Source organism: Drosophila elegans, unplaced genomic scaffold (assembly GCF_018152505.1).
Source record: "Drosophila elegans isolate 14027-0461.03 unplaced genomic scaffold, ASM1815250v1 contig_468, whole genome shotgun sequence".
NCBI classification, from domain to species: domain Eukaryota; kingdom Metazoa; phylum Arthropoda; class Insecta; order Diptera; family Drosophilidae; genus Drosophila; species Drosophila elegans.
In genome coordinates this window covers 4,100,076-4,127,437 of record NW_024545855.1, presented here as the reverse complement: position 1 = coordinate 4,127,437, position 27,362 = coordinate 4,100,076, and the positions used below count along the sequence as shown (strand labels likewise).

At 41.0% G+C, this 27,362-nt stretch overlaps 1 protein-coding gene across 4 annotated transcripts in view; it reads right to left on the bottom strand.

Annotated features, from left to right (window-relative positions):
* Nucleotides 1-27,362, bottom strand: part of LOC108142973 (band 4.1-like protein 4) — a 59,748-nt gene that overhangs the window by 29,821 nt on the left and 2,565 nt on the right. For all 4 annotated transcript variants that reach the window (XM_017267126.2, XM_017267128.2, XM_017267123.1 and 1 more), the window contains exon 2: nt 4,305-4,467. In XM_017267126.2, the coding sequence (XP_017122615.1) occupies nt 4,305-4,388 (84 nt within the window). In that variant the 5' untranslated portion in view covers nt 4,389-4,467. The remainder of the gene's footprint in view (nt 1-4,304; nt 4,468-27,362) is intronic.

Genomic DNA, 27,362 nt, shown 5'->3' with positions numbered 1-27,362 from the left:
TTCGAGGCCTTTTTAGGTTCCACCTTTTGCCTCTTATTAATTACGTCGTTTAATACGTTTGAAGTAGGAGTATTGTGAATTTTGGATTTCGCTTAGGCTTTCTCTGCAGAGAAAAAAATAGATGCTAGTGAGTTAAATTGATATGAATTTTGAAAAAAAAGGCTTAAAGAATCCATCTTCGTTTAAAGAGGGACCAAATTTAATATAATTTACTATACATTTATTTATATTATATCCGTTTTTAGCTTTGTAAGCTTCTAAGATAATATAATATTCATTCACAAATAATCCACATTTTTTTGAGTGCCCTAAAACTAGAATCATAATCCATTGTTACGAAGTATCTTTACTGTTATTAAACATTTGCCATTCCGACATCATGGGTCAAATCAATGGTCTGGCCTTGGAGAATGGCCCAAATTACCGTCTATAACTGCTAGCCTGGCTAACATTAAATTTAAGCACACACAAAAGATACTGGGATAGCCAGATGCACGGCATACAGGTGTGGGTGCTGAAATCTAGATGCCGGCATTTATTTAGCCATTAAACACGCTTCATGGGCTTTGCTTATTTTCATTTTCATTATCAATTTGAGCGTGGTTCGTCGTCCGGTTTTTCGAATGACGGCGGGGTACTGTAAAAAAGCTTTTAACTTAATTATGTTGGCCATAAACTGCAGGTTTATTTCGGCCAGCAATGACGCGAGCTGCGAGTTGCGAGCAGCGGGCTCTAATTAAATGTCGCTCGGGGGCCGGTCAACTTTTCTGGCTCCAGCATTTTATACTACTATACCCGGTATACCTGTGTGTGTATATGGCAATTTCGAATAGCACTGGCATGAAGTGTTTGCTCGTGAAGCACTCGAACTAACCATTTTCCATTTCGGCCTGTCATTGTGGCCAGTGTGAAGTGAAGTGTGTGTGTTGTGGCGCGGAATGATTTACATAAATTCTCCAATGGCACCCTGTATTGACAGAATCAAGCGCTGGACAAACAATGCCCACACACTCCGCTTCGAAACCGCTTTGACCGTTAAGAAATATATAATTATATAACCTTATCCAGCAATAACAAGTTTATGCCATTTTGGCCGCCCCAAGTGCCAAGAAGTGCCGATCTGCTTGGGAGCACTCGAAACTCGAAAAGCGGCCGAGAAAACTGCGCCCCGGCAGTTGGCAGTTCGAGCAAATGTCATTAGCATGGTAAGCGTGATAAATGGCCCACAACTCGCAGAATTGGTCTATATACTAAATGCTCACGTAGAGTTCCCAGTCTGGGCATAAAGTCATCACAATCATTTGTCACAGTTTTGCCAGCTTTTAAGTGACTGGGCTCCAGGGTTTCTGCTCCAGAGGCCTTGTCTCGATTTCGGCGGTTTCAACTCCATTTTTCAGACTTTTGTCTCGGCAACTTTAAGATCTCTTGCTATTTGTGTCAAGCTTAACTAGGAGGTTTTGTGGGAATGGTTGAAACACCAGGAATTTTGACTTTAATAGATCTTTAATTTGAAATTCTGATAGTTCGGCCACAAATCCTCAAGTCCAAATCCTAATAATGAAGGCATTTATTTCTGAAAATTTATGTGAAGGAAAAAATGAAGTCTCAATTTATTTATTTCCTTTTTCTATTGATTGTTTTGAATTTTATAGGTTTTGGCTTTAAATAATTTTTAATTAATAATTAATTTAAATCAAATAACCATCTACACATTTTTGTACATGGCCACAGAAAAAGATAGCAATTTATAAATCCCTCTATGATTTAGCAACATTTGTGGCTTTTTATTTCCGACTGTTTCTGTATGAATTGTTTGCTTTGTGCTTGTCGACTTAAACTTAATCCCCAAGATAACGCATTCCAAATAATCGCTCACACGCAACGTTTGGCGCAGCTCTTGTCGTGGCCATGAAATATCGATTACGCAACTGCAGAGGAGTGATGTAGACATATATGTTGCAGCATTGACGACTGGACGCAAAATGAAATGCAAAACAAGTCAAGCGCAGTGTCTACCCTTCATCTCCCTACATAATACTGTCTACCTACACAGAAAGAACAGCTTAATATTATTGGAATATTCACAAGTCAAAACTATAACAGTATCATGTTATATCATTTTGATGTGTAAATAAACTAATATAGTCTGACCTGACCGGTTTCAAAAAATCAAGTGTCAATAAAGTATACATTTAAAAATAGTGCCATCTATTTGATATTTTCTTTAATAATCCAATATTTTATGTAGTTGTGTTAATTTTTCTTTCTGTGTACTTGAATTTACTCCCCTTGCTCCGAGTTTTTACGTTAATGGCGGACTGCAGCCGTTTTGGAGGATTTAAGTGCGTGCGCTTAGTGCCATCGGCAGCCGTCAGAATCAACACGGCCAAAACTTCAACGACAACTTGCCCATGGCAATTTGACAGACAGTCTGCTGAGCGAGTTCCCCTCTTTCGTCTTTTATCGTGTAAATAAAATTACGTTTTGAGGCTGGCGGCCACACGCATTTTTTCCGCTGCCATTTTTGCATATCAGGCTGGGGCCATCGTCATCGACGCAGCGCGGCTCTTTGAGTTTTCATTCATGGCTGGGCTTTCGACGTTGTTTGTCGTGGCTTTTTTCTGGGTTTTCGGAATTTGTCAGCGGCGGCGGCGAGTCTTTTATCAATCATGTGGTGACCGAGGTGACTGAGTCGCCCCGTTCCGCCAATAATGACAAGCGATAAGTTGTGTGTGCCAGCCATGAAGCATGTACTTGCACTGGCCAGTTTTTAAACTCATTAATGTCGACCCCGCGGGGCAGAAACACAGCCACAGTCACTTGGCCGTTGTCAAACTGTTGCCACGCCCCCTAATGCCACAGCCCCCGGGTCATCAAGCTGAGATCTTGTAAAATTATTATAAATCTCCCCTGATGAGCTGTGATTATTAGCGTTTTACGTGCTCCAATTTCTACACATGCAACACACGCCACAAGATTCTTGTGTCATTAGTCAGTTCCCGGAATGGCAAAACTAGTCTGTCGTCTTTGAGTTGAGTTTAAGTTCCCCGATTCCCGATTCCATACCGCCGGTCGATCAATCAGTAACCGCTTCACTCGTCGCCCGTGGGCGATTCACGCTCAACTGGTCCAATTACCCTGCACACACTTGCATGCCCAACTTATATAAACTATAAATATATAAGGTCCAACTTGACGGCATTTGCATAATTAACTGGCGGCCCTTTAAGTCGCTGCTAATTATGTCGCAGACCTCACAGGCACAATGCATCGGAGATGACAAGAGTTTGCATTGAATATGAACGGGTAAAATGTTGCAGTTGAATCTTATCTCGATTGAACATCGATCGACGAATTATTAATGAGGGACAACCTTAAAAAGAAGGTATTTTTGAACTGAGTTAAATTGTAGTATAGATAAGGTTCAATATCAGAATATTATTTACAATAGATTTTACTTTTCTTTGCCATTTATTTATTGGTCATTCAATTGTACCTCCATCAACTCAATACTATTCTGAAGTATTCAACATAATTCTATTTTTCTTACCCTAGTAGGGCAAATTAAATTTTCTTTTAGTTTTCAGGGTAATAAGTGCTCAGAAAATGTCTTATGTATGTAATTTATCCACAATTGATGTCAGCTTGATGTCATCGAGCTATTTTATTGCTTTTTGATGAACATTTCTCCACAAATCATTCATAACTGATTTATGCCCCTCGATTTCATTCTTGGAATCGGAATATTTTTCAATTAAAAGCCAGAGAGGCAAATACAAATATGCTGGCTGGGAATTTTCCTGCACATGTGGGGTTTTTATTATTGGGACAAGATTTTGCAAAGGTTTGCTGAAATCAAAGAGCAGAAAACCAGGCCATCCCACGTGGAGAAGAATCACAACAATTTATTTCATTTGCCCGCACAGTGGATGGCAACTATGAGATGGCATGCCAAATCAGCACAATTTTTCCCAGCCAAGATGAATGGAGACAAAGGGATACACACGACAGCCGGCGACCCATTTAATTTGGCAAACGTGAGCAGTTTTAAGCCAAGAGACGAGATGGAAAGGCGGTGAAAAACAGCAGACATCTGTGGGCTATAGACGTGTGAATGATGACACTTTGCATGTTTGCCAAGTCACAAGGCCCTGCACTAAATATTGATGAGGATGGTGGATGGTGGGTGGTTGGCACCCCAAAAAACTCCGAGGCACGTGCAAAGTATGCAATGATGATGACGATATAGGGGTGAAAGCGAAAGAGTTGGCCATGTTTACTTAGGGAGCTGTGGTCTGACTTACCTTGATCTCGTGTATAAACTCGGTTTCATCCAGCAAATTAATGCGCACGGACATAATCCGTGACGGGCGACAAAGGCAGTTCATGTTTGTTTTAGCCTTGAGTTTTGTCCCCTTGACAAGATTAAGTATACGCCGCGTTGCCACCTAGACTGTTGGACATTTTCTGCAATGGATAAAAGATAGAAAGTGGCAATTAATATCGCGCAGTTAATTAGCTAGCAATAAGTGGGAATGCAACTGCAAACTGGTTTGCCTTTGTATGTAAGTAAAAATCTCTGGCATTTGAGCCAAAGTAAAGCCCCTACTAGGCCTTGTTTTAATAACTCTTTTGGCTTCGGGGTCGTTTATCTGGCAAGCAGATCAGCAACATTAACATCATCATCAGCAATGACAGTCCAACTGTCAGCGGTTGCCGCTCCCTAGTCGAGCATTATCATTATAATTTTATAATTGCGGTTGTTTGCCAGCGATAAGTTAAATATGCATGAAGTGAAAGAAGCAGAGAAGAATCACCTACGGCATACCCAACAACAGTACCACACCAACAAAGTCACTTAAGCGGATTAGTTAAAGGGCTCTGAGACAGTGTGTGTGTGTTGGCCAAAAGCAGATTATGTCATTAGAGCCATAGTGCGATGTGATGAGAGGGGAGGAAGCGCCGGGCTTTAGGTTGCCATCAGCCATCATCAGCCATCGGCTTAAAGCCATCATCATGACTAAATTCCCGGTACAGTGGAACCTGATTCAGTGGAGAATCAGAACCCCCGCCAGAAGAAAAGCGGCTGATAAAGTTCGACATCTAAGCACACTTAAGTATGATGGACAACTGCATGTGACGCCCCCGTAAAGCAATGACTAACAAGTTAAGATTGTGAGTTCTGTACAAAAAAAAAACCCTTAACTAAAGACTAACATTTCAATCGTGTTGAGCCCATCAAATTAGTTTGAGCCCCAAACAAATTAAGCCACGGCAGTGTCTGCTGTATATTCCACATATTCCGCTGATATCTCTCGGCAACTTCACACAACATGCCGACAGTCGGAGAAAGAAAAAGAGTACGCCTTTTGTAGCGGCTGCAACTACAAAATAATTAATGTGCACTCGCATAATGAAAGGCAGCGAGCGCGCCGGCAAAGGAGCAGCTGAAAAACATGCCAACTTTTCACACATTTCACATGGCCAGACCTCAAGTCTGTTGTTTTCCATATACAGACAGAAAAAGAGTTTCATAAAAATAAATTTAATATCAAAATCCAAAATGTACTTCTCTATTATGTCCAAAACTCCCTTAAATCACAAGTGTCAATAAAAAGACGAAACAGTCTGAAAAAGTTTCAGATGTGTATCAACATAAATGTTCTAAAATCCTATGAAGATTTTACAATACCTACTGGATCAATAAATGTATGTTTCAATTAAAAAGTCTTTAATATTTTATAATTAAATTGATCGGTAACAGGGTTTTGACTTTTTTGACATATCAAAATGATATGTCTATATGCAAAACTATCTACAATTTGTGTTTCTGTGTAGGATTGCTAAGCGCAGATAGTGGTTGCTGCTTTTTGTGCTCCGGCTGATATTAGACGCTAGTGGATGGCACATTTCGCATTGCATGGCGCTCATTACACTAATGAAATATTATGCCTAATTAATGGAAAGTCGGCTGCCAAGTTGACTGACATCTGTCATACATCTGTCTTTAACTTGGTCACTCTGTCAACGCCGCAGCAGCATGAACATTCAGCAGCAACATCAATTAAAATGCATATATTCCTCTGAATCTGAGTCTGAATGACAGCGACTATGAATGGAGAATGGAGAATGCACTGCATGTAATTTTAATTGCAGCCAAACGCATGCAACAACGCAAGTTCATTCAACTTAACCACCACTTCTTCGTTGCACCATCCATCACCACCCACAATAGGCCGCTCCTTAACGCACAGCGGAAATTACAATTTAAATTTATGTGCCGCACTTTTACGATGGCATTTTCCACATTTTCCTTAAATTTAATGCTCATCTCGTTTAGCTCCTGTCTAGAAATTATGTACATTTAAATGGAAAGCAATTTGTAAGGTCATAAACTGATTCATTGCCATGTTCGGTTTCTAGGAAACGACACAGTGGAATTTTTCGCATATAAACTCCTGCTGAATATGTACCTTGAAAATGGATTCTAAATGCTTTAAGTTGTAATAGACATTTTAGTATTGTTAACTAATTCTAGAGTCACCATGTTTGGTCTCTGGAAATTGTACAAATATCGACTCCTGGTGGATTTTTTTTTTTCCTAAACAGTAAGTATAACTGTTATATATATATATAAAGAATTTTTTGGCAGAACTTTACCTACTAAGCTAAACTGTTAACATTAATATTTAAAGGCGGGCCTAAAAGATTTCTAACTACCTTAAGATTTTTTTAAATTTTCTCATTTTTTTCAGTTAAAAGTATTATTAAATAAACATTTTTTAATTCATTTTTACATATTACATATTAATTAGGAATATTTTATTTTCTGCTCAAAAAAGTTTTAAACAAAACATTTTTCAATATATTTTACGAAATACGTATTAATTAAGAAACGATAAAATGCAATTTTCCGTTCTGTTAAAAGTATCTTTAGGCCAAAAACCGCAATCTTCTTTCTGTTTTGTTATACCACATACTTCCCACTTTACTTCGCTTAACCCAAAAACCTTTCACATCTTAGGAATCGCTTAAAAGTTAAATCAAAAATGTTCAACAAACTCCATAACTTAGGCCAACTTAACCGCAAGACCATTTGCGAAATAGGTCCCAAAAATCCTGCTTCTACACCATATGATAAACATGCCATTGATCGATTTTTGAGCAGGGCTTTCCCGTTTTCCCCGTCTTTTTCCTTCGTGCCATTTCACATGACACTGGGGAAATTTATCGCCCGGCATATTTATAGCGTCATATCTTTATGCCCAAGCCTGTGTTTACAGGACATCATCAACATCAGCATCGTTTCTTGAGCCAGCAACACCCTCATAATTTCTTTTCGCATCAAATTTATCACAGCAGTGGGCGGTGGGCGTGACTTTTGGCCAAAGCCTCCCCCCCACCGGAAAAAACGTGGCTTGATTTGTGATAAAGTGCGTGTGGCATTTGGCAAAAACCGACCTTCCTTTTGCCTATTTATCAGACCAAAACTTTGCTTTCAATTTGCGGGGGGAGTTTACTACTTTCTTTCCCGTTGCTGGTTCTTTATTTTTCCTTTGCCGTTTTTTTTCTGGTATATTAATAAAATTTTTCCCCTAAACCCTACTCCTCACATCATCATAAAGCTTGGTTCCTACTTGCATTCATTTTCTTCTTTTCTTAGCTTGATGGACGGACGGGCGTATCAATAACTGAAAATGTCTCAAACAGCATTTTGTCATATTTCAATGGATCATAGGAGCCTTCATCCCCGATTTTCCCTCTTTTTGCCATTTTATGTTTGCGGAAGTAACACCCCAGCCAAGGCAAACAAACTTTCAGCACATATACTACATCTGGTTGGTTGGGGAAAAAGAGTGGGGTTTTTCGTCTGCTAAACGAAATTATTTATTACTTGCTGTGTGCGTAGAAGCTGCTGGTAATGATGATGAAAAACGTGAAAGCATCGAAGAGTGCAAATGGCAAAAAGGTGAGAACCAGTGGGTAGGGATTCGGATTTGGAAGGATTGCTTTTGCTTTTGCCCAACCTCAGACATGGACATGAACCTGAACCAGTGCCAGACTTTCAGACTTTAATGATGATTAAATGCGCGCCGGTTTCGGTCATTAGAGGAATATACATATACTGACTGCATTGAGGGCCCTGCTCTCAGGCACTGATTTCCTACTCTTTTTTTTAGTTGGCTGATTTGACTACGAAATGGAGGAGCTTATTGGTTTCGGGCGCGGTGGGCAGTGAGATGTAAATAACCCTCAAATGAGCTGGAAAATTGAAGCCAAGGGCAAAGGCATTTATTTTTCCTAGACTGCAAATGACTAAGAGTTAATGGAAGGTGGGCCATGCCATGCCATGACTTCAGGGAAATTCCAAGCTGACAGATTGTAAAAGGGTTCTCCGGAGATGCGTATATCTCGAGTCTCCCACAATGACATAATCCCGTCTAGATTTAGTTGGAAAAATATTCCCCATTCGAAGGCACTCGAATCTCCTCTTTAGATATGCGTGCGCAAAATTACTTAATATTTGTTCGCCAGCTTGTCTCGTCTCGTTTTCTGACTCGGGCGCTAATTTCCAAGAATTTTCTAGCCCAGCTCATTCCTTCGGTGCAATATGCATGCCCAGATGTGCACTGGGAAAAATGTTAAAACTAGTTTTTGACGTGATTGCCTTGCCTTGAATAATATATTTATTTATTAAAAGTTACTTTTAGTTGTTTTAGAAACATGAATTGTTTTCAATATTAACTAATTCTATGGTGGTTTTTAACTGGATTTTTGAACTAGGAGTATTCTGAGATCATTTTTAGAAACACGCTTTTGTTATGTTAAAAAAAATGTATATGAACTTCAACTATATGGACGAAATTTTTCCTTGTGCATACAGCCAAAGCCACAAACTGGGCAAAAGCAAGTTGGCAATCCGCAGGCGGGCATAAATTTTACAGCCACCACACACACAATTGCCTCATAACATATGGTCCTTAGAGTGGGATAGGAATTAGGGGGTGGCAAGGGGTAGTTGGGCGTGGGCCTTGGAATACCTTGAGGCATTTGCAGCAATTAACACGGTCGACGGCGTGTCTTGGCGCCCACTTTCGACGGGGGCCACAATCAGAGTCAAAGCCAGATTCACAGCCTGCGAGTTTCTTTTTCTCACTTGTATATTGGGCACGTAATGAGCCGGTGGTGGAACCCAATGGATGATTGTCCACCAAGACAGCCAGTCAGGCTCTAATTGCATTGACGCTTGTGCCCCGGAATGACATTCCTCATTTCCCATACCTTAACTTTACTCCACTCCTCGGACTCCTGACTGATTGAGTTGTAGTTAATTATGTCTCGCTGACATTTCGATGATTTTAATGATTTGTAGCGGTTTGCGGGCAAATATTACGCTGCATTCCTGCCCCCACTAAAGTCACGACAGTCCCGCGTTAATTTTTTTCCGCTCCTAGACTTTGAGTCCTGGCTGCCGAGTGCAATGACACACAAGATTTTTGCTCCGTGTGCTGTATGAGTATTTATTTACAGTTGCCGACAACGACAGCTGCCTCCAATGAATCAGCGTGTGTCGCGTTGTGTGTGCGTTAATATTTAAGCGGTTGCATGGGAACTTGTTAACACCAGCCAACAGCCAGCAGCCAACAATTCAGACCTAGAATTGAGGCCCAGAGCCCAGACTCTGCTAAAGCCAAAGCCCAGACGAACGCCAAGGGAGCGGGACTATCAAGGGGGTTTCCACAAAGGGGGGGAATCCAAGGGGGTGGCACCCAAAAGGGAGGCAAATTCAAGGTGGCAGAAGGAGCGTCAGGAAGCTGCACAGCTACGTGAGTGATTGTCAAGTGCTTGACGCTGCAGACAAATGAAATTCGCTTAAAGTGCGCCACAGCCGCAGTCGTAGTCACAGTTGCAGTTACAGTTGCACATGGAAATGCCGGCTAGGGTTCAGACTGGAGTTAAGGCCATACACTTAAAGGATTTTAAGTTCTTATGTATTAGGAAAATTAAGCTAAGGCTTCCAGTTTTTTTTGTCTCTCCTAATTATCGAAAATTTCTTGTTTTTACCACCGACTCTTTAATATTATTATTATATAATATTTTATAGAAATCAAAAAGTAAACATTGCTTTTGAAAAGTTTAGTCGGGGCTATATTTACTCTATATCTTCACTTTATCTGGTATTCATGACTTTGTAATAATTTGTAATTTCTACAGTAGTGTCGCAAACAAAATATTATTTTTTAAGTGATGCTATGACTGCTGGTCTGGTCTGTAGCACAACTTGACTGGCTGTCTGCAAGGGGGCGTGCCTCAAGGAAAAAGTTGAGGCATGTTCCCGCATACCCAGTGCAGTGTCTGCATTCGAGATGTATGCGGCTAGGTAAATACTTGATTACAGAACCGATTTTCAGTTCCAAACAGTGCTTTACATTGTGGGTACACGCTCTTTCTTATAGGGTATGCCATTGCCTTTGGCCATATTTCTTTGTGCGGTTGTAGCCTAAGGTAACGTCATCATTCTTGCAGCAGCATTTCACCCCTTTGTGCAAAAACAAAATTTTTAATAAAGAAGAAAAATACTCTTTCTAGCTTTTCTTTTTCTTTAATGTAGGATGGTGGGCTGGATGCGAAACTGTGGCGGAAAATGCATTTCATTTTCTATTCGGTCTGGGAGATGCGTGAAAATTACTTTATTTTTAATGACTCCCATCCAGAGGCAACTAAATGGGACAGTTGCATTTGCATACCGCCGAGATACAATGGGAATCCCAGGCATTTCTTCTGGGTAAATGAGGGTGTTTCCCTGACTTCGCCCGGTGTGTTCCCTGCATGTCATTAACTTTATAAGTGCTTAAACGTTGCAGACTGCACCTCAAGGTAACGGAAACTGCAATTGCAGTTATGAGGCCAAGCTACCTGGTGAATTACCAAGACTATTCCGCCTCCAAGACTCTGCTTAACCCACCTTACTTCTCCTTCGATTTACTGGTGGCAGCAACTCTCCAAAGTGTTTCACTTGCTGCCAAACAATAAACCAGGCCAACATAAATTTTCCGACGCACCAAAATAGAAATGCAAAGAGGAGGGATAGTCATAGGTCCTATTTTTACCTCCCGGATCTACAAATACCGCCACCTTCCGACACACGTGTTACAAATTTTATATGAGCAAACAATTTCTGGGGGCAAAAGAAGGCGGAAATGGGTGGAGGGAATATAATATAAGCGCCACAACAGATAAAGAAAAATACCCACTGAGTAGTCAGCTGGCTGAAAGGCATTTTTATAAATGCGCGCACAGGAAAAATGTCGTAAAAAAGTTTTACGATCAAACATTGCACTTTATGTGCTTTTATGTAAAATTACCGTACAACATTGGCAACATTGTCAGCTGAGCTGTAAAAGTAGCAGGAATAGCAGCAATAGAACAGCTCGAGAGGAGATGGTGAATGGTGGATCCATAGGAAAAGGTGGAGCAGCGCCCAGGAAATAAGAGTCCCCAATCCACAAGGCAATCAGGCAAAGTTGCCTGGTGGCCGGGGTAAATCCAATTTACTTATTTGAGTGACTGTTCCTCTTTCACGACGCCACCTGGTACTTTTTCTGTGCTTAAATTCCAGCAATCTGCCAACTACGAGACCTAAGTTATGGCACCAATTAGCCGCACCGTTTTAATTGATGTTTAACCACCTACCACTCCTCCAAAATACGTATTTTATGGCCACCAAAACGAACACTCCATCTTGCATTACATTTGGCCCTTGCATTAATGGCCCAAAGCATATCAGAGTCTATTCAGGCGGTCAAGTCAAGTCATAAAATGAATGCCAAGACGGGGAAAAGGTCCCATAACCATTAGCACACACATTTATGCCGGGCCATAAAATCCGTTTTCGGCCAAATCAAAAGTGTCAAATGGCAAAGCTCATTTGCACATTAATAAGAATTTCATTTTGAATTCCCAGTCAACTGACACTGTTTGATACGGCACGAGAACATGGTACCCAACAGGTTTCGTTTCATTGACCCATTTCTTTGGTTCTCAGAAGCATCTCAGTTAGATAGAGATAGAGAATCGGAGAAAGGGGCAAGTTCAGCGAACCACTCACACAAAATATAAATGCAGGTCAGATATTGTGAATCAATTTGCATAATTTTTATAGTGAAAAACGAGTTGGTTAACTTTCATTCACTTAATCGCTTCAATTAGGCAATCCGATTAGATTACACTCAAGAAATTCGACAAGGTTTTCTAATTAATTTGAAATACATATTTGAACATATTTGTATCAATATCTAAAAGCCTCAAATCTTATGTATTGATTGTTATATCTTTCTGTTACTTTGGTATGTTTTTACCAATATTTATTGAAAAATCTCCCTGAAACATTTGTGTATAATCGCATTATTTAAAAGCCTATTTTTTAAACATTTATGTAACTGTCAAAAGAAGATACCCATTGTCAGTCACCTATAACCAAAGTGGTAATTAAGCCCCAGAATTAGTTTCGTTTTTTTTTTTAAATTGGCCACATGTGAGCTGTCAAAAACAATATACAAAGAAGAAAGGACGAGGCGGTGCACTTGCAGGGGGTGTTGAGCAATAAACAACCTCAGATTGATGACAGTCGATAACAGCCGCAGACATTTCGAGTGAAGCCATCATAAAAAAAAGATCCCTTTATGGCATTATGCGATATAAATTTAATCAACAAATTGGACGACTGCAAGCAGTGGCAAACACACAGCCAGTGGAAAACGCCACGCAAAGTTGAAAGTGACTTTGGGGAACAACCGGGTCAGCAGACTTTTCAGTTTAGGCCGCCACGCGGACATTTAGCCAGTAAAAAATGTCCCTCGTTAATGTATTTAATTGCAGCAAATGGGAAAGTAGAGCAAGTGCCGAAGGATGGCCAAATATTTACGGACGGCTGGGTTTCGTTTCGTTTTGGTTACGGATTTGTTTCTGGTTTCGTAGGTTCAACGGTTTGTGTTTGGTTCGGTTTGGCGCTCTTTCAGCCATAATGAGCCCGGATCTGGGGCCTGGGGATTTCGGTTCCTGGTTTTCCAGACCCAGACCCAGACCCAGACCCCTCAATCCCCCCCTCAACTGCGACTCAATTACAATTTTGTGTGCTGTGTACCGGCGGTTGTATGCGGTTCTCAAGTTGTTTGGCCCTTCCGTATTTTACCCACCATGTGTTTGAGTAAAGCGTTCGTTTTGCGGTTTACTTAATACACTTTGCCGTGTGCTGCTGGTGTGTTGCACTCTCGAACACGGAAACGCAAAGTGAAGCCAGATGAAGGCAAATTGATTGACACACTGAAATCTGAATACTGAATACTTCACCTCCGCCGGTGGCAAACGCTTCTTGTCGAGTGTAAATAATCGACTGGCTTCGTGTTGTGCGGTTTATGCGTTTTACTTAATTACCTATTTGAATTTTAAATGCCCTTTGATGTGGCGGTATTGGGCGGGATATGTTGGCTGTGGCTGGCGTTTCCCCTTCGATTTTCATGGCCTTTTGATGTGGGCGGCCGTCTGACACTCGTTTCCTGCCCATTCCTGTCTGATTTCTTCTTTGTCGCGTGTAGATGATAAACCCCATCCTCATTCCGGCCGTATAAATCAAAATGCAATTTGTTCTGGGCCAAAAAGGGCAAAAGCTAATAACTAAACAAACTGCGAGCCAGTAAATCAACGAGTCTCACGATAAAGCCCAAGACATCGCCTTTTTTACGCCGCTCCCAATGACGTTGTTTAGATGATTATGATGTACCATAGTTGTTTCTCGGTTTATTTGTGGACGCTGCCAGGGTTTGCCAGAGTATGTTTCTCGTAGGACGACCAACGACCAGCGACGTGTTGCCCATAATTTATTGGCTGACAAAACAAATTCATTATGAAATGATAAGCCCATGGAAATTGTCATGTTGATCATGATGGTGATGAGGCAGGCGGCGGTTTGGCAATGAATACTGGCTACTTGCAACTTGAGAAGCTTTTTGGTCAATAAAAAGGAGTTTGAGGAGAGAAGCAAAGAACTTAAAAATCCGTCTTCAGTATAAATGAAGATCTTGAAATCAATAATAAAAATAGAATTATATTCAAAACACTACGAAGGAACCCTAGGAAAATGCCCATTCGCAGCTTCTGTTTAAAAGGCGAGTTATTGCCTAACACATTAGGCTGACTCTTCTTCGAGAAGATGAAACTGCTGCCAAAGACAGTAACTGGTGAACAGGTAACCGATAAACAGTCTTCAGTAACAGTTACACCACAAGTCCATTCCCTTCATATCCGCCAATGTCAATGCCACTTCTATTCGAAGGCAACCCCCTTTTCTCCGGGCCAACTCCAGATCCAGCTTCCAGCAACAGCTCATAAAATGCCGGAATGACATGAAGCTGACAGGTAGTAGATTTTCAGCCTCAGCCCGCTGATTGCGGTTGCCACAGCTGCTCATCATCAGTTGGGATACTGGATGCTGGAAGTTGGAAGTTGGGTTCTTGCAGGCATTACAAGGCTTTAATAGACAAGCGCAGCGCAAAACTGAATAAGATTAATGAAGCCGTTTAAAACGCTTCGGTTGTTTATCATCATGCGGCATCCCTGAGCTTCTATAGCTTCCCCAGATTTTCCCTGGCTGCTGATGCTGCTGCTGCTGCTGTGCCTAATGTGCGCGGCATCCACTCTGCCTCATTCGCCGACCATTAGCCATTATAGCCGGAGATGCCGACAGGGCTGCAATCGTGGTTAGCCGGGGCAACAGGCTGATAGCCGGTCACAGCCTTATTAAGTCGCCATAAACCATAAGCTCACGTTTGGCCACGGCCGCAGCTAAACAAAAATGTGTATTCGTACACAGAGAAAAATATCTTAAGTACCAACACCAATGCTACAAAATGTTTTAAATTTAAATTAAATTAAGAAATGCTTAAATCTATTCCGAAAATAATAAATTTAAAAATTTAAAAAAAATTATTTGTATATATTAATTATTATAGCAATGGGTGAAACTTGAGCGAAAATATTTTAATAGGGTACAAAATATTAAACACTAAATTTGAACGCAAACAAAATTTAAAACATTCTTTCCAGCTCATGTTTGTATTAGGATTGCCTTATCAGTTTATCAGTTTATAAAAGAATTAACATTAAATGTTAGTTTTCATAGGTTTTTCTGTGTGCAGGAGAAAAGTAACTTTTAATAAAGGCAACATCTGAGCCTCAGACGCTGATGACTCCTACTTCGCCTGCGCCTGTGAATGCTACTACAACTGTGCCTGATGCTGATAAATGGCCGTGGGCGTGACCCAGCCATTCTTTGATTAGTCTGACATGACCCAAAGAGAAGGATGGAAGCGGCACCACCACCACCACGACTCACTCCAAGTTCAAATGGAAATGACACTACAGTGGCTGCAATTAAACTGCTGCTGGATGGCAATATATAGCGGACAGTGTCACCGATTTCTTGGCTTTGCTTTTTTGTCGGCCTGATGAGGCGTGCAGCATTTTGATGGGCGAACACGTAAGGCCTGACAATTCCAGCTCCATAGCGCCATAGCTCTTATAGCTCCACTGAATGGCAGGCAGAGAGCCGAGAAGGCAGAGGTGGACTGTATATATATTTTATTGGTCCTAGAGATCTTTTCGGAACGATAACAAGTTTTGATTTGTTCGCCAAGGCAGTTCGCAGCCGAAACGGGTTATGATTGACTGACTGTCGGACAGGCGACATTGGCAGGCGGATAAGCCGCAATCCCCATCTGGAAATGGGGATTTTTCAAGTGTGCCTCTCGGCTGCCACGGCAGGCCAACAGCCAACATAGTTTGTTATAAAATTAATGACCCTCATTTTGTATTCAAGTGTTATCGAAATGATTGCCAGTACACGTAGACACACGCGGCCTATGGACGAAAAATATGGGCTTGGGCTTGGCATGTCCTATGGATTGCTAACAATAAATACGCAAATATTTGTGTACATGGAAATGGGTTCTTGGCAGCCAATTAAAGTGTAGAGCTTGAGTGTCTCATTAAAAAATATTCCAAGTGCCATACAACACTGATAGCGGACCAAGAAGTAAATATTTCGACTGCTTCATATAAGTATGATGTAATCATGGGGGCAAATAAAATCTACAACAGCATTCTTAAAATGTCACTAGCTACCCTCAACGTTCAAAGTTTTTTTTATTTTAGTAGGATATAATTTTTCGTAAATAATATTACTAATTTGATTCGTGATAAAAACTGTTGCAATCAACGCCGGCCTATTGATTGAAAATGAGTGAGATTTACGACCTTTGGAGAAAGTCCAATATTTTCAACTCAAGGTCACCCCTTAGTTCTCTTTTATTTCCCACGTACCACGGGGCGTATAAGCAACGGCTAAAAACCGTTTCGACACCTCATTTCACTGCATCCACATGTTGCATGTTCTTCTCTGTTTTCCGAGGCGTTGCCTCATGTAATTTGCTGGCCAGATAAATATCTGCAGCTTATCACGATGTCTTAAACATTAAACTGCTGCCTGGATGGCCGACTTGGAGTACTCCTACTCCTCCTCCTCCGTCGACTTTTCGTATCTGCAGCTGTTGATGGGAATAATTTATGTGAAGGTTAGTTGCGGGCTCACACGAAATTGCCGGCGTATGCAGGTTGCCCCACTGAATGGAAGGTGTTCGCTTTGTTCGCTATATATATAGCCAAAGCCAGAGCTATAGAGATCCGATCCAGCTGGGGCACTTACTTTCACAAGTCAGCACGTGAGCACGGCTGCAGCTAACGGGCGCACATTGTGCGGCTGCCTGACCTCATTTGTGGGCGCAATTTGCTCGAAAAAATCAGCAAAATAAAATCTGTGGCAGGCGAGAGCCGGCAGTGCCGTAGTGGTGCATTCATTAACAACAAATTGTGCCCCGAAATTCGCTTTAAATAACATTTTATGTTCGGGCCGCACTGGCCGAGATGCCAGCGCGCTGGACGGCAAACGCCTGCCCGCATTTTCATTACTTTATCTGTTTTTTCATCTCGAGCCGGTCAAGTTGGCAATTTGGCAAAGCGTGAAATGGACAGACATAGACCGCAATGACTTGTATCTGTATCTGCAACAATAGCCGAACCTGAAGTAAAACCCCACCACAATGAAGGAATGAGAGAAGGTGCCGTGGAAGCGGCACGCTCGTTGCATGATCATAAATCTGCAGGTAGACAATAAATGCAATGATCTCTGCCGCTCCCCCGTTTTCCCGTTCCCGAAAAACCTGGTAAATAGCCCCTAAAACCCCTCTTAACGCTCTCCATCACCTCGCTGACTTTATTTGTGTCGAAATTTTGCACTAGAAACGTCAGCGTGGCACGGCATTTGTACCCTGTATTTGTGTTGGGGAGTCGGAACATGATTAATCTGCGTATTTAGAGTATTAACCATAAGTATAAGAAGTTTTTAATAATAGTGAGAGCCCCAACAATTTTCAACACGATAATATTAAACCAAGCATTCCATTTCAATTCCATCTTTTTTTCCTTTTTCGATAGTAATTCAATAGGCTTAGGGTTGTTTTAGAGGCCAGTGGACTTTCCCTTTCTGTTAGTATTTCTATACCTTGAAAATCTCACTACCCTGAGATATAATATATTTATAAATCATTGACAGATTAATATATTTTCTCGTATTTTTATAAAAATTTCAAAACATTTTTCACACTTTTGCTCACACTTCCACTAAAGGATATCAACTGCTCTAAACTGAAGGGCACTCCACCAAATTTCAGTGGTTTTCTATTGGTTGTGATACATGTGCTTTGGCCGCTGGACATAAATCAAACGGCAGAGAAGTCCGAAATGAAATGCAGCACAACGGAATGAAATGAAATGGATTGTGCAAATGTCTGCCAAGCTGAGCCGGGCTTAGCCAAATGCTTTGGTACAAATGTACAGCACCCAAATGCTTTAAGGGGCGTGACGTGTACGCACCTGTGAGTCGAGCGAGTTGGGCATGGCCACCAACAGGTAGCCACGAGTATCCACCTCCAGGAAGGCCCATTGGCATGCCAATGAGGCAGGCGCACGTGCTTTATGCTAATTACTTGCTGGGAAATCGGGCGTGGGTCTTTGTCGATGTCAGGAATCGACGACCCAGACAGACTATGGGTTATTAAAACGCATTTGGAATAACTCTCAAGCTCAAAACTGGTTTATTTGATTAACGTGTAGGCTTGTTTTATTTACACCTATGAAGGTGGTTTTACATGTAGTTTAATTAATGCGTTCACGATTAAAATGTATATATTACGAGATGTCGTGTGTGCTTTATGGCTTGTAAAGTTCGCTTGCTGGTAATTAACCAACTGACAGACGGACAACGCTGCGTATGCTCAATGTCTCGCTCAGTGCAAATTAACATCAGATGTCAGCCAGCCAAGCAAGTTTGTTGCCGAGGCCAACTGATTAAAGTCGGAACTGTGCAGCGCATTCTGTGATGTCAGCTTATGGGTAATCATGTGTCCATGGACCCCAAACTCGTCATGGAGTTCAAGTTCAATTTTTGTGGACTGCTCGGCGTTGCTTTTAATTAAAAGTAATGTCTCGCCATTTAGGCAAAATGTTTTTCCTCTGGGTTTCCCTTGCTTTTTTCCAAATAAGGAGAATAAGGAGAAAAGGGGCGGCGTTTAGGACACACCCATTCTGGCTTGCCATTCTTTCACTGCGGGTCCCGCGGTTATTTATTTGATGGCTTTGGCAGCTAGAAACCCGGTCCGTCAGTTTTTTTATTCTCTTTTTTTTTTGGTCAAATCACAGCGGGCGTCGGGCATTGATTGTTGTTACTGGGAAGCTGGGAAACTGTGGTAACCATGCCTGAATTATGCTCTCCCCAAGAATAGCAACAGCGCACAGACGAGGCGAGTTTAATGCTCGAAATATGCAAAATCATGAGTCTGCGTTGATTTTAAATTGTATCATTAAAATGAGAACCCGCTACGAGCGGCGGGCAGCGTAATGGAAACCAAACCAAACCAAACCAAACCAAAAACCAACTTTGCAGTGAGAATTTTGTGTGTTTAACTTTTTTTCCGTACTATTTTTTCCGGCTTGTTCATTACACATTTTGATTGAACTCTGCCCAGTTGGTAGATCAATCAATTCTTTTTTCTTTGTTTCCCTCTTTCGGCCTGCTAATAAATTGCGGTACAAGCACAGCGGGTCCAAAAACCGAAAAATAAACAAATTAAACATTTTCTGACCATGGTAGCAATTATGTAGCTCGCTTCTTTCTTCGCTCATGCTGTTAATTCAATTTATTTTCTGTGTCTAATTAAAGGGGCGAATGGATGGCGAGCGATGGATATGTTTGATTTGTGACTGGGAATGGTCGGCAAAGAGTTGGAAGTTAATAGAAACCATGACAGGATATGTTTAATGAATAATTAATTGAGTGTATTGGCCCAGGGGCTTCAAGAGAACAAAACAAGATTTGGTTTTTATTAGTTTTGCAAATCTTTAGATAAAGTACACTTGAAGAAACTGAGAACAATTAGAAAAAAATTAAACATATCTATTGGAACAGTCGAAGGTTACAGTATTAAATAATAATTTACTTAGAATGCTTTATATGTTCTCCATGAGTGATTTATTCCACTTCATCCAAAGGCTATTCATTTCATCATCACTCGAGCACTCAATGAACGCATTGAAAATTGGCATTTGTGTCCCACAATCCTGTGCTCTAGTTCTCTGATCATTTGCATTTCCATCCATGTGCATCTCCATTGGTTTCGATATACTCGTACTTATATGCAAACGACAGTTGTTACAATTTATGGCCAACTTGGCAACAACAACAAAAACTACGGCCACTGCCATTTCCAAATAATTGTTTGTGTGCGCAATATTTGACGTTGCCATTTTTGCGCAATGCGAATGGAAATTTTGCAAGCGATTCAAATTACTGATATTTCCATCGATGCATTTGACACATTTGAAGCACGACTTGAAATCGTACCCTCGACTTGGGCTCAAGTTGGCCGGAACTGCAATGCAACACGTCTGAAAGTCTGAAAGCATTCACGCAATCGCAATCTCAATTCAAAAGTTGCCAGCTATTAGCAGCTCTCATTGTGGCCTTTCCTCGCTTTTTGTTTTTTTTTGCTTTTGCTACTGCAAAAGTTTTCCCTGCCGTTAAGTCGTTCTTAAGATACTCGATGGCTGATTTTCCACTCAAGTATAGCCTGCATTGTTGTTACCACTGGCAATTGATTGTTTGAGTCATAGACTAAAGACCACAACGGGTTTGAGACCAGGCCAAACAGTAGCTACATAATCCTGACTTAACTTTGAAACCTAAATACCCTATTCAAAACTATACGTCACAGAATTTACAATATTAAAAAATAACCTTTTTGTATTATCCATAAAAATGTCTAAATAAAAAAGATAAAAATTGTGCAAACTATTTTGACAATGAGTCTGCCAAACATAAGTTTAACTAGCTTAAAACCGCATATAAGTCGCATCAATCACATTTTAATGCAATAAGCCCCCGCAAAGTAATTCGGTTTCCTTTGAACTCCCCAAATTGAACTGAGTACCATAAGAAAGAAATTTAGTAATTATTTAATAGCTTTTCCACTTGTTTTCATATATCAAGAGTATTAGGTTTAATAATCTTTATGTGGCTATTTTTAGTATATGTTTTAACATCAAGTTTAATAAAAATATATTACAACAAATCAGTTGATAATGCAAATAAGACTTCTTTGATGTTCGGTTTACTTTATATATCTTTTATACATAATAAGTATTGGTAATGCATGGTAATGCAACAAAGTCCACTTTGATGTTTGGTTTTCTTTATATATGGTAACTATTTAGTGAATTGATAACTTATTTATATATATTTGGAATTTATCTAAAGTGACAAACATGAAGTTTACAAAATATATATTACAATCAGATGGGAAAGCAATAAAGGCCCCTTTGATGTTCTGTTTCCTTTGAACTCCCTATCGTGAACAAAAAACCTTTGGATAGGGTATCGATGGCTCGCGTTTGCCTGCCTTTTAAAGCACTCGTTCCAGTATGCTTGTCGCCAAACCGGAGCAAAGGCAGTTTGCCTGCTTTCCGACGGCTTCCCAATGGCAGCGCCAACAAATTGCCACTCCAAAGGTGTTGGAGTCGCTGTCGCCGCCGTCGTCATCATGTTTGTTTGCCTTTTTTTGGTTATCGCTGACACAACAATGGGTCGTAGCTGTTTCGGCAAGCGGTGCTGTGGGGCGTATACGTAATATTTGATTTTCTATTGCAAATGCATTGGCAATTTGCGCCCCGAAGTTGATTGAACTGTCTGTCTGTCAATCGCCCGGCGGGCATTGCGATATAGTTTCGCTAATTTTGTGCATGTCTGCATTTATGAAGGCAAATCGGCCATTTGCCTAATTAAAATGCCCCACAGTGCAATTTGGCCAAATGAGGGATCCCCAGACTGTGCGACAGCATGTATCATAAATATTTAAACAGGCTTTGCTTTGCTTTGCGAATGGCTAATGGAAGTGGAGCATCGAGATATGCGGGGTTATATGGTGGTCACTACATAAGGTAAATGACACTTAATTGGCCCACACTCGCCGAGGGGCGGAAATTGACCAATTGACATACATTTTTAAAGAGGCCTGCACAGGAAAGTAATTGTCGTTCATTGGAAACAATTTTTATTTTCGACCTCCTGCCTCGATTCTCATCGGCTTTATTAAATATTCAGACTCTTGGCGTCTGCAAATTTATGATTTCTTTTAGCCCCTTCCCCTTCTTCTTTGAACAATAAAACCGAGAATAGCCCCGGCAAAAGAAAATAGCATCACGTTCCACAAGACACAGCTAACTATAAAATTACACCAAGATATCTGAGGCAAAAGGCAAGCCAAACAAACAAAATCATAAAAAAACGCCGCACTTTTTCTTTGGCTCTGCGAAAGATTTTGCAATTTATTTCGTTGGGATTATTTTTGTATTTTTTCCGCTGTATTTTTGAGTCATGCCCGGCAATTGTTTAAGCAAAAAAAAAAAAACAGCGAAACCAAAGTTGCACAAAAAGGCCAAGAAAGCAGAAGACCGACTATAAAACGAGAGATGAACTTTTTATTACTCGAAATCTAATGGCAAGCCGAAACGAACGGCTGCCCTTTGACCTCAGAGGATTTTGAAAAAGAGAGGAAAGAACGCCGTGTCAAGGTTAAGCGTCTGTCGGCACGAGCGTAACCAACAAAAATACGGGTCAATCGCAGATATCCAGTGGATCCGAAAAACTATTCTTTCTTCTCAAATTCCTCAAATTGCGTCATCATAAATCCTGGGCACAAATGAAATTTTCGTGATCCACAAATAATCTTTAAAAAATTTCTGGGCAAGCTTTAATTCTGCATTACACTTCTTTCTCTACTCACTACCTTGTTTATTTTAAAGACTTGTGCTTGCTAATTTAAATTTATACCGCTCGTAAAACATCTATAAACTTTTGAGTTTGAACGGCTGCTGTGGTTGCTGCCGTGGAACTGCTGCTCGTGGGTGGGCGGGCGAATAAATCAAATCTGTCTAGCAGATAACTGGAAACTGGCTTTGGCCTAAGCAAACTCGGGGCCCAAACGCGTTGGCCAGAACCGAGAATCAGGAATCGAGAACCGACGGCCAAGCACTCCAGTTGATGTGAGCTGTCAATGTCTGTTTGCGATGGACAAGCCCCTGGGTGGATGAGACAACCTGGCACATCGTTAATCATTGAACTACTAATTGATTTTTCAACTGCACTTGAGACACGAAATTAGAGGTTCTTTACACTTTTAATTTCGCCTCTAGCGAAAGTGGCACTCAGCTAAGAAAATTCGTGGTATTTCTGGGTATTTCTCCAAATTGAAAATCCCTACAGTTAATGGGCCTTTGAGTAGCTGAAAAGTTATTGATCAGTCGTCGTCTTCTTTTTGCCAGCGAGAGGTATTTATGGGTTAAGGGGTCGATTTAGCAGCGGAAAGCATCTCTTAAGTGGTATTAGCCTTTGTTCTAAACACAATCATTAGTTTATTACCCGAGATGAAGCGTGACTTGGGGCTATTTAAGACTTGATTTTCGGCTATTCTGCTTTATGGCTACTTTGTGGTTTCCGATTCCCTTTCCTTTGATTTACTTGAATTTAACTAGAAGAAGTTTTCCCTTAAATGCCGTAGCCGTAGCACATAATTTAACAGGAAATCGTTAGCGAGCGTCATGTTTAAAATAGTTTTGCCCCACCTTCGATCATCATGGCTGCATTACTGCTGCAGACACGATGGCATTTAAATGAAACGCTAGAAACGCTGCCAGAATTAGAACTGTAAACAACATGTGTTGAAATGCCTAATTGATTGACTTGACTCAGCAGCACCTGACTGGTTGGAAAAAAAGAGTGCGGAAAAACGGGCTGGGAGCTGTGAGCTGGGAAAATTATGGCTATGGCATTGGCATTCAAGACCGGCATTTGATGGATTCTCAAAGACGTTTGATCAATGACCGAGAGTACGATTCCAAGTCTACTTTTGCTGAAGAATGCAATTAAGACACTTTAATGATGCTCAGTTATTAAATCAATTTTCTTCAACCTGCCTGCCTGCCGTTCACAATTTATTACTTAACTGCTTTTTCAGCTGTGGCATCTAGCCGTATTTATGACTTTGCATGGAGTGCAGCCCGCGGACAACGGGCTCTTCCAATTACGGCCAACTCCAGACAATGGCCCGTAAAACATTCTAACACCAATCTTTGAGCGGCTTCAATGGCTTTCTGGCACTCTAGCCAACTTTCCAATTGGCAATAAAGCATGCGAAACCAATAGCATTACTTCTTTCTTCCAAGTTTTTTTCCTTTTCGTTATTTGTTGACCACAAACTGTTGATTACCAGGCCGAGATACTAGCTATTTTCACGCGCCCTCCAACCGCAGCTCAAGCAGACACAATGGAGCATTGGAGGCGTTGGTAGAATGCCCAAAAAAGGTATCGGCATTTCGGCCACAAAAAATACCAAAAAACACAATACAGAAAACAGGCTAGGTTGCAGTTTTCTGCACTTGAGCTCGTAACGGTAGTTCCAGCTAACGAGCTAACGTAAATTAAGATCGCTTGTTCTGTTCTTTTCTTTGGTTTTTCCATGGCTTTTCTGGCAGCATCTTTCGTAGAACAAAAACCAAATGTGTTCGGCGGCAAAAAATAACCGAGAAGTAAACAAAAGATTCAGCCAGAAACAACAGAGCATCAGCAGCAAAGTTGGGGGAATGTGCTGCTCCTCTCTGGTTTTACTCGTATATTCCCAAAAACGGAAAAACTTCAGACTTCACTCAACGCCAACGCACTATTTATCTGCCTGCAGATCCCCCGACCCAGTTTTCCGCCCCAACTCCACCACTTCTCAGATACACACGCATCCAAGAGATACCCACACTCATTTGCATGTGGGTAGTGGGTCAGTGACTGGCGGGAAATCCATCTATCAGTCAACCTGGCTTCTGATTCTGATGCCTTGGTGGGCAGTTAGTAAGTTTCTCCTTGGATAATCATGGCTTTTGTCTAGTCACCTTTCTTCTTCGATCTGTGGAAAAACAAATCGAATTTGCCCCTCCCACATCGCCGCCTTTTTTCTCCTCCGCTGAGTTCTAAAAAAGTCTTCATTGGCCGCAACTGTAATAAAGAACTACATACCGTATACAAATCGATTTCACCCAGTTCTTTGGCTCTTTTCTTTTTTTTGCTTCAGTCTCTTTAGTCTCTTACATGCAGCACATATTTTCTTTTATGGCCATCCGTTTTTGTTGGGTTCTGGCCCGAGAACTAAAACCATAAAAAACTATTGCCCCCGTGAATGCAAGGAAATCTACCTTATAGAGAGTTCTATGTGTTACGGGGCCCAACCCAGCTGAAATCCAAGCTGGAATTTCGGCCTGTCCAGGTGATTGCGTGCAACATGCGCTCTCGGTTGTCATAAAAGTTGCCACTTTATGACTTACTTATGGACACAAAAAAAACAAAAACAACCGAGGGTAAGAAACTCGCGGAATAGAGCTGTACTTAAGTGTCTCTGCCATCTCATGGCGGAAATAGACCTAATGATCAATTAGCTCTGAATCCCGCTGCCGTTAGCTTCCGACTTGTCCACTGGGAGCGTCCAATTTCTGGACGATGGATGGATTATTGGTTCGGGGAGCCGACGAGTCGAGTAATGCGCAACTATGCGTCACTGCAATTAACCCAAAGCTCTAATTGGGGATGGTTAGCTGGGCATAAAACGTGTATTTTAAGGCCCATTACGGATGGCTTCCTGTCGTCGCAGAAAAGAAAGAAACTCGCCTCGGCAATAGAAAATCAAATAGAAGCCGGAGCAGCAGTTGGAGCTGTCAGAAGTGGCCGTCGAATGATGATTGCGCAAGCGACACATAAGCGGACTGCAACTCCCAGATCCCCGATCCCAGATCCCCAGTCCCAACTCACAGATCCCAAAGCAACTTCAGCAGTAACTGCTTTAATTGGAAATTGTTGCAGCAGAGGCATCCGCAGCAGCACCGTCAAGTGTTCTAGTTACGTGGCTGTCGTTTGCTTTCAATCTTTTGGCGCTCCGGCGCTGGCAATTGCATCACGCAAGGCAAGAAGTGAGCCGAGCTGCCAACGGGTTTGCTACCATCTATCTCTTCCACCTCTTTTGGCTACTTTCTAAAGCCTTTCCTCGCCCATCCGCGTCAGCATCAAGGTAAGCCTACACAGAGAAAAAGTCCGCAAAATATATGCATCTCAGCAGCATGTTTTAAAGTTTCTGGAAATTAAGCTTGTTTTAAAATTTCTAATTTGACCTTGGACTATAAAAATATAATCTTCATTTGCTTTCTCTACTGGAAAAAAAGCGTATTAAAGGTACTCTGTATGTTTATGTCTACTAACTTTATAACTATTTACTATCAAGAATTCTTGAAATTCCTTCTTATTATTATAACATTCTACTTTTAAATGAGAGTTTATGACGTAATTTTGTATTTCCTATTTTATATTATTCACAGCCATAACACATTTGTTAATCGAATCATACATTTTATAGAACTTGTGTACATTCATCATTGTATTCTAGAGGATCTAGAGTTCTAGTTGTTTTCCCAAGTGCACAGCTTCAAATTCTCATCTTTTCTCAGCCTGGTTCACTTGGTTACTATGCACAGTTTTTCTCCCCGTTTCCTTTTGGTTTTTCCCCGCTTTTCTTTTTTTGTTTGTTTTTTTTTTGTTTAGCGCCCAGGTAACTGTTCCCAACTACAACAACGGCAACCTCGAGAGCTGTTGAAGTTGCTCTTGCAGTTGCTGTTGGGAAACTGGTGCAAGCTTTTCTGCTGCGTTTTTAGTTTGGTTGTTGTTCTTCGGCGCTGGCTGCAAATTTGCAGTTAGTTCTACTGTTGTGTTGTCCGCCGTCGAAGTTGTCGTCGTCGTTGGTTCTTTGGGCTTTGATTTCGCTGCTGCTGCTGCTATGTATGACATTACTTGTTCACTTTTTTCCTACATCTTTTCGTTTCAAATTGGAAATTAACGTGCTACAACTAGGCTATAGGACCCAAACCGAGCCGAACCGAACAACTGCAACGGCAACGTGAACAGCCCTTTGTTCTTAAAGTTTTTACAGAAATTAATTAAGTACCTCGACTGTGAGCCAGGGGATTGGATTTATAGAGGTTGTTAGGAAAGTTGCTGCTGCTCTGTGTTGTTAGTTTTGTGTCACATGAGCCAAAGTCTATAAATTTGCAAGAGCCATAAAATTAGCTCGTAAAGTTTTGTTTTTAGTACAACCCCTATATACTCATACATATATATAGCCACATTTATAATGTTACTAATTAAAAAAGCGGATACAAAACCTGAAGTAACTTGGTAAAGCATTATTTTATTGCTGAAGATGGAAATCAGCCGGGTAAATTTACGACCTTCGGTAGTGATTAGTGATATGAGAAATGGGAAGCAAACATTTCCCGCTTAATGCGACACCCGACAAGAATTTATTTATCTATAGTTTTTTTCCCCAAAATGACATCATAGAAAACCTTAACAAAAGTTCGCATCATTAAAAGCGTTCGCTGTAAATGGTATCATTGCAACTGAACCAATTTAACTGATCATTCTCGAAATTTTCAGTGGTTTTATTGTCCAGTTTTATAGTACATTTACGACCCTGGGCAGAGTTGAGTGTTATGTGACACTCGAAATGAGTTGCTTCCCCCCTTTTTCAATACCGCAATCAATTTCTCATTTTAGGCATCGTTTATGACCATCAAAGAATCATTTATAACCAAAACAGTTTTGTCAAATT